We start from the raw sequence: 14,831 nt of genomic DNA on the forward strand, positions 1-14,831 counted from the left end.
TCATTCCCGAAGAGCACTCATGACTTTGTTAAATAATTTTATTAAGTCACCTTTTTTAATTATTCAAAATTTGTTTAACAATGTTCTATTTTAAACATAATATTAAATAATTAATTTTCCTCACTTACTAGAGTTCATTGAGAATGGGGGACATTACAAAAAGAATTCAGAAATGAAAGAATAACAGTATATAATATAAAGGAAAGTAATTAGTATTCAAGAATTCTTGTATTTCTTTCTTTATGTCAACATAAATCTGTTAGGAAACTCTTTTAAGTTTTACATGATTATATTGCCAATCAATCACGAAATATAGGATACATAATTATTTAATATTTACCTAATTTCCATCAGCAACCATGTTTGGGATCAACATGAAATGTTTTATAAGAAGATGCAGCAATGCCAGTCTTCCCTTACAAGAGTACACCACCCCAAGATGGATGGATTGGAGGTCCTGCCATACTTGTGGGCCAAGGCCAAGTGACTGAATGAATAGGAAGTTCACTCTTTGTTGAGGAGGACAATATCCTGGCATCCTACCAAGCTTTTCCTTCAGATTCCTAATATTGTTGACTATGAGAATAAGCTATGAAATACATATAAATAATTTTATAATACTTTAATTTTAATAAAGCTTATTTGTATGCAATCGTAGATTCTTGATGTTAATGCTTTCATGTTAATTAATATTGTTTATAAGACTTCAATTAGGATTTCCTCTGAATCGACATTATGTTTATGTAATTTTATTATAAAAATATAAAAAATATATTCATGAAAAAATTGCATTTGTTGTAATTGTTATTTTGGGGCAAAATCTGGAAAGTGGGGCATTACATCTTGTGCCATCATGTTACAGTCTTCCCTTACTGTTTCATGTTCCTCTGAGTGTCAAACATCACCTCCATGTTTAAACTTGTCCATGTTGCTCCCAGACAAGATGCCATAATCCATGTAAGCCATTAATTCTAGAATAATTTTGGGGTCTATGAGTGTTACCCTATTTTGGGAAATACATTTCATTTTCATTTGATAGCCTACTTGCTGGATAAAGCAAACGTTTGCACCATCCTGAAATGATCACATCCAATAAAGAGGGTACCACTGTGGGCTTGAAACTTTATTTTAGTTCATCTTCAACATGAACAGCATTAAAATATAGGTCCTCAAGTATGGTTCTTTTGACAATCGTGATCCTCATGTTGTCAGTTTTTCTAGTTTTAGCTTAATTTTCGTCTTCTAATTCTAAGTGCATAGTGTTGTTGCCACTTTAAATGGTGATGATTCCATCACCTTCAATTCCTAGATGAAGTGGTTGCTGAGATGCAAAGAGATAAACCAATCTCTCCTTTATGCCCATTAATTTATGTGGAGAAAGGGGCCAAACGGTAGGCTTGCTTCTAAAGTATTTTTATCATATATGTAGAATGTACATAATATTCAAGCTACTTATCATAGAATTCATTTGTTTGGACTTGTTGCCCAACTTTTCATCCTCTACCTGAGTAATAAAAGTGATTACTTGTGTCTTAGTGAATTCATATTTGTGTTTGAGTCTAGGTCTAAGGCCCCTTAGGTGGGATGAATCTCCATCGGATTTCTCCACTTTCCTTTCTCTACATTTCATCATCGAGTGGTTCTCCCTTTGTGTTGAGTCGATCATATGGGTAGCTTAGTGCCTAATCTGATGGAGATTCACGTTGCTCATACAAAGATCATTTACAAAGTTATATTTGCTTGCGGTTTATCACTTTCGCAGTAAGATTAGAAGCTTGCGAAAATCTAGACATCGTCTTCTTCTCGGCGGGATTTCAACCCATGAAGACGATTTCCCGTGAAGAGCACCAAACAATGCATTTGGATCAAAGTAAGAAGATGGTAAGGTGCCCTATGGAAAATTCATGTTTCCTTTACGTTTTTCCACTTCAGGAAATGTTCAGGATCCATCACAACTTTCATAATCATTCCAGGCGGAAAACTCAAAATCAACTTCTCCTCAACGAGTTTTCAACCCATGAAGTCAGTTTTCCACAAAAGGCAATTCTGAAGGAAAGAAACAAAAGGCGGGTCCCTAATGAATTTTCGCACTCCCTTTAGACATTTTCAAACCTAAAGAAGACAATGGTCTAAAGGTAAACTAAAAAGGAAGCGTGGGCGGAGAATTAGAAATTGTCTTCTCCTTGGCATGTTTTCAACCCATGAACACAATTCCTCAGATTTTAAAGAAAATCAAGTTAATAGGCAGATTCAACCTACACTTTATGCATAAGGCATCTCAAGATGATAATAGAAAGAATCTAATAACTACAGGAAAGAGTATATGTGCCAGAATTCAACTCAGCGGATATTTTCCCATAGGGTACTCTATTGGTAACTTCTTGAAACTTAAAGGAAAACACGAAAACAAGTATGGGAAGATAGAAAGTTACCGTTGGGCAAACGGAACAGTGAAAAGACACTGAGATACCCATTTGAACCACACATTTATTGTTTCAACAAATCTCTCCTTCAATTCATTCATGTGGCGCGAATTCTAAAGATCAACGGATGAATTGAAGCTCCTATATAGATGGAAATATGAACAATTACACAAACTACTACTCTTTCTTGAACTGATATTCTGTTAATTTGCATAACTTTTTCAAAAAGCCAATATCTATGCATTTGCTATTCTTTTCCTTTTCTAGATTCAAAATTCATTTTCAAACAAAATAGCAACTAGATTTGCAGGTTTCGATAGGTTGAATGGAATTTAGTCTTCGTTGCAGAATTTCATGGATACTTATCTTCGTTTCTATGACATGCAAGATTTTCATAAGAGAGTGAGGTCGGAGCCAATCCACCCCATTACTGAGAAGCTTCGAGGATGCGGGTTCGTCGAAGCAGCTGGTTTTCCGTTGCAGTCCAAGCAAGTTGATCTATGAATGTATAAATCGTTATAACCTAGACACCAGACAAATTGTACTGCCAAATGACACAGTATTGATCTCCATTGACAGGCAAATTGTGGTGAATTGCCTACAAGTTCCAGAACGAGAGGAATTTTCAGATTTGACATTCGAAGGGGCCATTTCCAAGTTCTCTACAAAGAAGATGATTCGGAGAAAAGAAATTATGTAGTCCTGGTTCCAAAAATCACGAAGCGCCAAGAGTAAGGTTCCTAAGACTCTGTTTGGGACTAATCTCAAACCTGAGATTGTCGACATCTTGGTCCTCTTACATAGATTGAAAGGTAGAAGCTTTAAACTTTGTTGAGAAATATTTGTTTTTGGTGCAAGTCATCTACTCTGATACCCAATATATTGATTGGGCTCACGAGGTAAGCAAGATTCTGTCCAATGCTCTTAGTGCTGCAAAATTCTACAACACATTCTACGTGTCCTCCTTCCTCATTTACATGTTAGCTTCTTTACAATTATGGCCAGGCCTCCTAAGAGTGGAAAATTTTCCAAATGATGTGAAGTCTTATGAATTCTACCCATGTTTACAATTGGAAAATAGTTATGCAAAGTATATAAGAGTTAATGATGCATTCACCATGAGAATTTGCAGGGAACTACAGGGATGTCGAAAGAGGAGATTTGGCCCTAAAGCCATGGCAGCCATTAGCCAATTTGGGAGTTACTTCATTCAATTCTCATCCTTTTCGTATTTGCGTCTTGCAGCTTTTGATGGTTCTCCCTTGAAGCTGCCGAGGTATCTTAGCGATATGATTGTGCTGATTGAGATACGTGTTGAGTGGGAGTTTGAAGAAGAAAGGGTACGAGTTTCCTATAAAGGTGGGAGCTTTCAATTGCGAGTCCCGTTTTGACGCAAAGAACATGCTAAAGTTGTTTGAAATGAAATAAAAATTGGAGATGTATGAAGTCTTAAGGCCCATGTTTGGTCCAAATGGATATGCAACAGAAGTGTTGCAGATTTGAAGTGTAATCAAACATATCACTACCATTGAAGACTACTAGGTTGATTGCAAGGATGAGTTCGAGAGTCGTGATCGTGCCTTCACCAGACTGACAGTGGAACAAGTGAAGATGTATAAGGTTAATATTAACATTGAAGGAGTAGAGGATGATGGTCAGAATATGAATAGTAACACCTATCTGACAAAGCTAAGAGATACTCCTATCAGCTCCGAACCTTACGAAGATGCAAGAGAGGATCTAGATACAATGATGGCCTAGATTATCAAGAGAACCGAGAAATGGGTCGAATGGACCACAGCCAAGAGGAGTCAAAGTAAAAGCACATCTGCTCAAGCTTCTCTAGTAGTTGCCACGGCCTCTTGCTCTCAAGGTGGCACATCAGGTGTAACCTTGGCTATAACTCAAGGATCAGCTCAATCATCAGGCGGAGGTGATCAACCTCCAGACAAAAATATTCCTTTGGCTAAAACTTGTCATAGTGGCTCCCTCCCAGTGATTGGAACCCCATCAGAAGTCGAAAAGAAGAAAGCGGAAGATCCTAAAGATGTTGTAGTCACTCCAATCCCCTCACCTCATAGTAGCCTAGTTCCATCTGCAAGTGCTGCACTTCTACAGCCGAGTAGTTCTCAAGTGCAAGTAGTGGATTTAGGAGATGGAGGAAGCAGTGACAGGGAATCCACTAAATCTGATGAGGCAACAAAGAAGACTTCAGAGGTGGAGAAAGGCCAAGATTCTTCAAAGCTCATTTCATAGAGAATCCCTTCTCTTCGACAGCAAAAGCAATCACTCCGGTCAAGAGGAAGATGTTTAGCATAGGTTCCCTTGGAACAGCCTCCAAAGTGATAAGCATAGATTCATGGTTGGAGGATACTCTAGACAGGAAGAGAAAAAGGAAAGATGAAGGAGTCCCCAACAAGGATACCTTATGTCTTGTTATCTACTCTGGATCAGCATTGAGTAAGGTCAAGAAGCAAAAGACTTTGTCCATTCTTGAACAAGATCCCGAAACAGGGCATCTAACCATGGAGATAGCAAAGCCTGCCAAAGAGGGAAGAATCGAGGATATGTCTACTGATGATTTTACCTTGCATTCGTTAGATATCAGGGAAGCTAGACATGATACCAAAGTTGGCTTATGGAAGTCAACAAATTAGATAATTGAAGGACATCTAGAAAGCCTTAAATTGTCAAAGGTCAGGATGATGGCGGAAATACAAGAACTAAATGGCTTCATCAGGCGATTGGTCACCCCGTTGGCAAGCATCTCCGGAATGCCTATTACTAGGGATCCTACTGCTATAGATGTTCAAGCGCTCATCTCTCAGCTCCAAGAAGACAAACACTTTGGGCAGATCGGTAGAGAGTAGAGCTGGAAACTCAAGATGAATGGACTTTCCATTATAGAACAAATTGGAAATGCAATATTGAGGCTGGAAACAGAGAAAGATAACCTTTCAGCAAATAGAGCCACCTTGGCTACGGAGAGGACTAAGAGTGAAGATTGTGTCTCTCTGCTGAAGATGATTATCCACATGAAGGCAAAAGAGGCTATCGAGGCAAAGATCTTGCCTAAAGGGGATGAGCCTTTGTTTGAGTGCTTTAAAGCATGCAATTCAAGTCCAAAATGATCATGGCAGTAGAAGAAGGGCTTAAAGAAACTAAAGCCAAAGTGAAGAAGGATCAAGATAGAGATTATGAACTCCTGAGAAGTTTGCATACGGACTCACAAACTAGTGGGCAAGGAAAGGTAATCATTGGAGCAACCATCATGCAGACAAATTTCTCCAACTCCATAGACAATTTAACAAGGATAACTTCCAGTCCCCAAGACAGAATTTCCAAACTTCAAAAACTTGGTGGGTGTGTATACGTGGCCATGGAGGAAATGCAAGACTGTTTGAGTGTCATCAAAGATTTGGCCAGAGAGCATTCTAAATGGCTCTTGAGATATACTAATGTACATGTTCATAAACATGAAGAATTAATTCCAATCATCGTAGTTGCTAAAGCCTATAGGACAAAAGCAGAAAAGGGAAAGAAGGCAAAGTGATTCATATTCCGCCCTTTTTCATATTTTGATGTAATTATTGTAATCGACAAACTGGCTCCTTGCCATTTATCATTTTTGAGAAGATGAACCGATTAAACTTCCTTTGTAACGGTCATCTCAGAATCCTATATGTATTGGAAGAAAAGATTAATAAAAGGTCGGCTAATTTTTGGAGCGAAATACTTGATGTTGCAGAGCCAATTGAATGGAATTTTGTGTCAATTATTTTTTGTTCCATTCTATTAAGTGTTAATTGTATGTTTTCTCTTTTATCTGAGTTAAAACAAGGAACGAACAGAGTTTCATTCCCTTATTTTTGAAGCAATGAACTGAATATGATAAGTATTGTCATCATAGGTTCAAGAGAAATCTCTAAGGTGCTTTCTTTCAAGTTAATCCTTCTTTCTCTGTAATTAGTTTCCTACTGAATCATTTTAGTTTTAGTTAGTTTGTACTTTTGAATTGATAAGCCTTATGAGTTCATAAGATGTGTGAGTTCATAACTTAATCAATCTTCTAAAACTTTTCCTTGCCTGAGTTAGATCCTATTTAGGCCTGGCTCGGTTCACCTCTCCTGTTCTCGGGTAAAGAACATACCTCGTTTTTGATTTAGGAACAAACATGATTCATTGCAAATCCACAATAGGGAGCTGTACCTAATCATTCAGAGGAAAGTTTCCAACTGTTGTAAACAAATACTGTTCACAAATTTGGGTATAGAAGAGTTAAATCAAAAAGAACAATCTGTTTACCAACAGGACTACATCCTTTTCAAGCAGACGGATTATTAGAAAATCAGAAATAAATCAACGTTTAGCCCATTTTTTAGTTTTGTGGTAGTTACAGTCATTTTTCTTTTGTCCTCGGCTGCAGAAAATATCATATCTAGCAGCTAGTAAAGGTTACTTCCTTTCCAGCAAAATATTGGACTTCACAAAAGTATATAATTCAACCCCTGCATTCACCAGTTGATTGAATATGTTTCCCTGCTCTTGAAAGCAGTGAGTAAAAAAAATGTTTCAAAGCTTGTAACGTAAGTTTAGCTTTTGCTTTGAGAACTTTACCGTTTAATAATTATGAAGCCCACATGTTACTGTGTTCACTGTTGACCACCGAGGGTGGGTTCCCCTCAAAACTAATATGGCCAAGGTTCAAATAAATGTCATCTTTAAGTTTTACATTTAGGTTAAAAACCCTTGCTGATTTTTGTTTTGTTTCTTCAGGAGAGGAGCGAAGAAAAAGCAGAACTTCCTCAAGCATCATTGCAAGTGTCTGCACCTCTGACATTAGTTACGTCTCAACCATTAAAATTAAAATTCAGACCATCTTCACAAGAAGGATACTAATTAAGAGGGTTTCATTCTTATTTGGGTGCACAGCGAAGCCTTGGATTTCCAAGCTTTTACGTTGGTGTTATATATTCGTCATTATTTGTTGCATGAAGTAGTATGCACTACTAGGTGCATTTCAGCCAGCTTAGAGTTTAGCAGTACGGTGCAATCCTTTGTTTCTTCAGGCGGTATAATCCTATGCTAGACTTGGAGAAGAAATACATCTCCGTATGTGTGGTCGATAAATCATCGACAGAATCTTGATTCAGGATTTATTTTTCCTTTACGTCTTTTGCAAAGCTACTGTCAACCTGTCCCGAAAGTTATGCTGGAGAGCTCTGGTATTGCAATAATGCGTGTCCGTATGTATTTCACAGGTATGCAAAAGATTTCCGAAGTTTAAAATAACCCAAAAACAAGAACATGCAAGATTAAATGAAGCGACCAAGAACTCATAATTTTAAACTATGTTATAGCTGTAAGAATTCCCACATACCCAGCATAGCGTAGTGCTGCCAATGCACAGAAATGGGCATTATTATGAATACGACATCATGCCGATTAAATTTTATTTGACGATCCCAGGTCAAGGCTTAAGATCAATGCAGTTTAATCATATGCATAGTTTACAAACGAAAACAACCTGTACACACGAATGAGTAACGAAAATGCACAAATAAATTCACTTTGCAAAATGGAAAGACGAGGAAAAGAAATTGCACTACACCTTTCTTTGTGGCCTTCAAAGAAGATTGCCACAGGGCTCGAAACCTGGACATTTTCGACAACGGTCCGTCTCTAAATGAATGCACTTCAACTCGCTGCTTTTTCCTGGAAAACTCCCTATTGGCAATTGAATCGTCGGCCAGATTTTCAAATATATGAATTAGTTAACAGGGCAGCTCTCGACAAACTACGCCGACGGGTCAGTGTTAATTTCGTTAGTCATATTTTGTACTCTTATGATGTAAAAGTTCATAGCCATATTTTTAGTTCCACAAAAGTATTGGAATTATTCAATATTCTCCAATTTGGATCTAAAGATTAAAAGAAATTTCAAATGTCTATATTTTTAAAAAAAATTATTACTTTTTAAATCATATTTTTCATTTATTCTATTGAACCATACTATTTTTGGTAGGGAGAATATTTAATTTTCTCTAACAAAAATACAAATATTTTCTACAAATATATTAACTTTGAAGTTTTACATTGATGTTTATTTTGTCATTTGTAAGAAAGTACAAATGTTTTCTAACAAGTCTATCATGCATTAATGAACTACAACTTTACCTTTTCCACATTTGTACAAATGAATTAACTTTTCAAAAAAAAATCATTTTTATCTTCCACCTCACAAATGAATATCTATATCATTATCTATTTTTCTAAATATAGAGTTAAATGTTTTATATTTCTTATTTTAAATATATTGATTAGTTTTACATTGATGTTTATTTTTGTCATTTGTAAAATGTCATTTCCTTAAGTTGACACTATATTTTACTAGCTACTATTTTACAATCTTATTCAAATTTTTATATTATTTTACAAATTGTAAAACTAATACTACCCCTCAAACTAATTAGATATTTTAGTAGTTTAAATTAAGTAATTAACAATTTTTTTTTAAAATCAAATATTTCAACAGAATTGGTAGAAATATCTAGTTTATTCATATAATATAATTTCTATTATTATTTATATTTTTTTAAATAATATAATCATTAATATTTTAAAAATTCCCTTCAACTCTGTCTATCATTCTACCTTTAATTGTCCATATAATAACATATCATTCTTTTTTTTTAGCTCTTTCTTCATATTCTTCCTTTCTACCTATAAATCTTCATTTTCTTTCTTTTCCAATTATTGGCAGAAACTTTGACACATTGTGTCTCTTGTTTTAAAATGTTTCAATAAAATATTTTATCTAAAATTTCTCAAATATCCATAATATATATATATATAATTTGTAAGTCTATTATTAATTATATTTTATGAATAATATTCTTTTGAAAAATAACCAAACAACTAAAATTTCTCAAATATCCATATTTTTTATTGATAAAAAATTTCTTAGTTTATTATTATTTGTATTTTATAAATAATATTCTTTTGAAAAATAATCAAACAACGTATGTGAAGGGGTTGGGTTGGGTGGGTTTAATAACAAATTTAAAAAGATGTGGAATAAGAGAAGTCTTTAGATGAATAGTTTAAAATTAACTTTGATGTAGCGGTTGAAGGAAATATAGAACTATCGAGTGCATTAGTTATTGCTTAAGATTGGCAAGGTAATATAGTAGTGGTCGGTGCTAGAAAACTAAAAAAGAGAACCAATAATATTGCAGAAGTGAAAGCGACCTTGATGGTTGTCAAATAGTATAAATCACTAGATCTAAAAAGAGTGCATCTAGAAGGGGACTCTTTAATAATAGTCCAAGCAATTATAAATGGTAATTTATTCGTCTAATACTTGGAAAATTGTATCATGGCAATCCTTAGGAATTGACAAGTTTTGATGTTTTTAAAGTAAGTCATGTGCATAGACTAGGGAGTGAAGAGGTGAATTGTCTATCAAAATGGGTTTTATCCTTTGAGGAGGGTGTGAAGTCATGATAACAACCTAACCTATATTGTATCCTTTACAAGCTAAAAGGTATTCTCTCTTCCTTTGATGAGATAACAAATCAGTCTAGAGCTCACCCTCTCTTCTCCTCTGCATACCATCCTTGTCACTGAATATTTCGTATGATTTCACAAGCTCATTGAGCCTAGTATCACTCTTTTTAGAAATAGATAGACATAAAATAAAATTTACATGCAAATATAACCAATATTACAAAAGGAAAAAGCACACATAAACAAATAGAAGACATTTAGATTTAATGTGGTTCACCCAATCCGTAGGCTATGTCCACCAAATAGTGAGTCTAGTATTATTATCTAGTAACTTTAACCTATTATAATCTTCAACCTCCCTTACAGCTCAATACCTATGTAAGAAGCAATATATTCACTTTAGAAAACCCTAACCCTAAGCTAATATTACATGTCTTACATCATCTTAACAAGATAAACCTAAACACACTTGATAATACAATCTTGGGAAATGGTTGATGAGTCAACTCCCAAAATGCTTAACGAGTGCAATATACAATACTTACCTAATCAATCACCACAAATCAACAATCTCTTACTTGGGAACTGATCAAGTTCCACACTAAACCACCTCCCTCTCGAAGCCTAACCATGTAGCCACATCGCTACCCCTAAAGCTCTCATTGGATTGATGCTCTCTAGACTCGGCTGTTATTTTATTATGTTCAATCTAGAAGACCATTCAAAGCTAAAGATGAGTTCAGCTTCTCCCTTGGCACTGTCTTTGTAAATGCATCTATTGTATTATCATTTGTATGTATCTTTTCCATCTTTAACTATCCATTATCCAAAATTGGCTAAATGAAATGGTAACACAATTGTATATGTTTTCTCTTTGAATGTAAATCAGAATTCTTGGCAAGATGAATGACATTCTAGCTATCTCTATACTAGTAAATTTCTAGTATGTGAGTGTCCCAACTCTTCCATGGAAGAATATAGCCATATCATTTCCTTGGCTCCCTCAATAGAAGAAACATACTTTACCTTTGTAGTGGATAAAACATTCACCTTCTATAATCAAGAAATCCAACTCATTATTGTCCCACCAACGATAAATACATAATTTAAAGTACTATGTTGGGTATCTAAATTGTGTTCCAAATCTAAGTCGATGTAGCATTGTAAATCAATTGTTGAGCCCCCAAAATATAGACATTTGTTGAATGTGCCTCTCAAGTACATCTAAAAATCCATTTGATTGCATTTTAGTGCTCAATTCTAGGATGACTTATATACATACTAACCACTCCCACAAGATGTACAATATTTGGCCTAATGCATAACATTTGTACACATTAATTACCTAGTGTTAAAGCATAAAGTTTCTTAGACATTTTATTTGCATCTTCTCGTGTCTTTGGACACATCTCCTTAGTCAATTTTAAATGAGTAATTAAAGGTGCACTGATAGCTTTTACATTTTCCATATAATTTTTTTGCAAGACCTTTTCAATATAATTGACCTTTTCTTATCTTTGCAAATTTTTATACCACATATTCATTTTTTTGCCCCCAAACTTCATTGCAAAGGACTTTTCTAATTTTTGTTTCAATCCCTTAATGTGATCCATGTTAGACCTTCCTACAAGCATATCGCCAAGATATAAACATAAAATAGTGTAACTATCATCATCTAACCTTTTAAAATAAACATAATGGTCTTAATGACACTGATTGCATCCATGCTCATCTTAGAATATTTAGATTACCTAAGAGGGGGGCTGAATCAGTTATCCAAGGTCCAGATATACAAATTGAACAAGCAAACACTTAAACAGTTTTAGATCTTATCATTCAATTTCTCAGTCTCTATTGTAAACTATTTACAACATTGGTTGCCCATTGTTCTTAAAATAACAAACTTGTGGAATGTAAACTTAAATCAATAAATCATCACAATAACATTCACACAAGTTTGACACTAGGATTTAATGTGGAAACTCAATTTGGGAAAAACCACCAACAACATTTCACCAATTTTCACTCTTCTGAAGTGGGCCCTATTAGGAGCCAACCCTATTAAAGTTACAATACACATTGTTAAATGTGACCTAGTTAAAGGATTTAATCACCCAATTAGGAGTAGCCTTGTTAGAGGACTTTAGAACATTTCATTGAAATGTCACTCGGTTAAAGGATTTACATAGACTGATAAGTCTGTATGACTATTAGTGTTGGAATATTCAAATGGGAAGAGTACTTCTAAGAGGGGGGGTGAATCAGAAGTACCACACTTTTATCTTTTCACATCATTTTAAAACAAATAATTGAAAGTAAACTGCATGTATGTAAACATATTAAATAAACATAGAGTAGACACATGCATCAACACACATAAAACCAGAATTTGGTAACCCAGAAACCCTCCAGGAATAAGAAGGTAAAACTGGGGTGGGAATGATACCCACAAAATCACTGAAGCAATAATTGTTTGACCACTTCGGATGGTCTGCCCTATGAAAGGCCTACCTTGTTAAAGGCTTTACAATGTGTCAATAATGACTTGGTTAAAGGATTTAGTCACCTCTTCAAAGGATCTACAAAATAGTTATTAAGCTAACTTATCAACATAGGATTTTCCACTATCTAATACAATTGCTAGAGAATATTAGAGATCTTTGACCTGATTGCTTACAATCTTCAATTGTTGATTTCAAGCACTTGATTTGCTCATTCTGATGTGATCCTTGCTTGATTTGATATCTATTCATAGCCCTTGTACTATTCTAATCAACTGGATGTGTAATTACTGCTCAATTCACTAAGTCTTTGATGCCCCTGTTGTTTGCCCAATTCTGCAATTTTGTTGCCTGCTTAGCAACTTCCTTAACTTCTATTCAGCAACATAAATCATGGGGTCTAAGCCTTCTTATAAAGACTTCGTAGACTTAGGGTTAGGTATGGATCTATGATCCATATTGAATCTTGAATTCTCACTCATTTCTTGCACTTTTCTCATTAGTTGCATGCCTTCTCCATTTTTCTAATTAGTTGCATGTTGATTGCATAGGAAATATAAAAGATTCATTCTTATCCTTATTATCCTTCGAAATCCTTCTATGTCGGCTCAAAAAATGGTTTACATATGAGTTTGTGAAGGCAAAAACTCATATGTTGATAATGAGTTACTCGGCGCATACTAGATTGTTTATGCTCGGCACATGTTTGATCCTGGTTTGCTCGACACCTATTACATTTTTTCTTTCTCGGCACATGCATAGTTCTAGCTCACTCGGCATCTGAAGCATTCTAACTTGCTCAGCATCAATTGTGACTTGGCACCTGTATAATGCTCGACACCTAAAGTCAATCGACACCTGTTGGAATTTTGGCTTGGCACATACTATGGCTCAACATACATAGTGTACTCGGCTTCAATGTAGAAAGTGGTTAACTGCGTTGACACTAAAATGTCAAAACCATTCTGAGACCAACAATCTCCCCCTTTGACATGAGTGTCAAAAACACTTAACTAAACATTATTGGTCTGACCTTATGAGTACCCTATCCAATCTACTCTACAGATGTATAAAATTTCAAAAAAATTTCAAAATACCTTATAACTCCCCCTGAGTTGATTGTGCCTTGTCTATTCTTGTAACCAAAATTATGTGTTGAATATGCCTGATACTCTTTGCCTTTGCCCTATTTCTGTAATTTGTACCTGTGTGCTGAGTAATTCTGTCTATTTTGTCTACTCTATCTACACTTGCAGATTTTATTCATATCTCCCCAAAACATTATTTCTCCCCCATACTATTTATACATTAAGTCTTGTCTCCCCCTTTTTGGCTATCTACAATCTTTTCCCTTTTATTCTCCATCCAAAAGAATGAATGAAAGAATGTAATCACTAGAATACTTAGTATTCTCCCCATTAGTCATATTTTCCTAATTGTTGTTTCTCCCCCTAAACATTATATCTATCTCCCCCTTTTTTATACTTATGTCAAAGGGTTCTAAGGAGTAATACCATATTTAGCCAAAAATGTATTGTTTATCTCCATTATCATTTTCAAAGTTGCATCCCAATTCTCCAAAGCAATTTCAAGTGACTTATGCTAGATGGCAATCTCTGTAGCAAGATGTACAAGTCCATCTAATGTGGAAAGATTAGGATCTTTCTTTAAGACAGTTTTAGCATAGACTTGCTCTTTGTGGAGGACATCCAAATGTGGGGTAATATAGGATTGTATATGCATTAATTTGGCCTTTATATTGGCATCTTCACTTGTTAGTGCAACTAATTCTCTTTAGTGTGAAGTGATTGGGCAAAATGCTTCTCACTTTGAGCTGGATCTCTTGCTAATTGCATGCTAGAAATCTTGAGATTCCTCTCCAAGATCAATATCCTTTGACTTGTCTCTTGTGTGAAATTGGAAAAATCACACAACTTTTTGTATAGTGAGAAAATGTTCTCAAGTACAGTTTTGACCTTTTCAATTTTCCTAGCCAATTCTACCTATTCAAGTGTTATACAACTGGATATTTTCTCATTTACCTTTCCTTGAAACTTCCTTTTAGACCATTCTATAAGTTTAACATTTGTATCATGGTCTTCACTTGTCACCTAGTAAATTATATCTAATAATTGTTCCATTATAGGCTTTGACTTATCTAGTGACTGCAAGCTGAAGGCATCCATAAAGATGTCCTTAATCTCATGTAGTGCTTGCTTATGCTTATAATCTTTTCTAAGTATTTCTTATTTTTTCCTTCTATTCAATGCATCTTGCATCTCTATAATCTACTTCATGGTGATAGTCTTTTAGTCATAAGAACGAATTATTATCTCTTCATCTAGTTTAGGGTCTCCATAGTGAAGTACCCTGATAACCTTTGTAGAACTCAAGCGTG

At 35.0% G+C, this 14,831-nt stretch overlaps 1 protein-coding gene across 2 annotated transcripts in view; it reads right to left on the minus strand.

Moving 5' to 3' along the window:
- LOC149537093 (putative complex I intermediate-associated protein 30) overlaps positions 1-8,249 on the minus strand; it is a 174,766-nt gene extending 166,517 nt beyond the window's left edge. Inside the window, exon 1 of one of the 2 annotated variants that reach the window (XM_089807088.1) lies at positions 8,035-8,249. In XM_089807088.1, the coding sequence (XP_089663214.1) occupies positions 8,035-8,086 (52 nt within the window). In that variant the 5' untranslated portion in view covers positions 8,087-8,249. The remainder of the gene's footprint in view (positions 1-8,034) is intronic. The other variant, XM_089807087.1, reaches the window with a different exon arrangement.
- Positions 8,250-14,831: the final 6,582 nt, after the last annotated feature.

This window comes from Cupressus sempervirens, chromosome 10 (genome assembly GCF_028749045.1).
Source record: "Cupressus sempervirens isolate cs-2001-9-10 chromosome 10, ASM2874904v1, whole genome shotgun sequence".
NCBI classification, from domain to species: domain Eukaryota; kingdom Viridiplantae; phylum Streptophyta; class Pinopsida; order Cupressales; family Cupressaceae; genus Cupressus; species Cupressus sempervirens.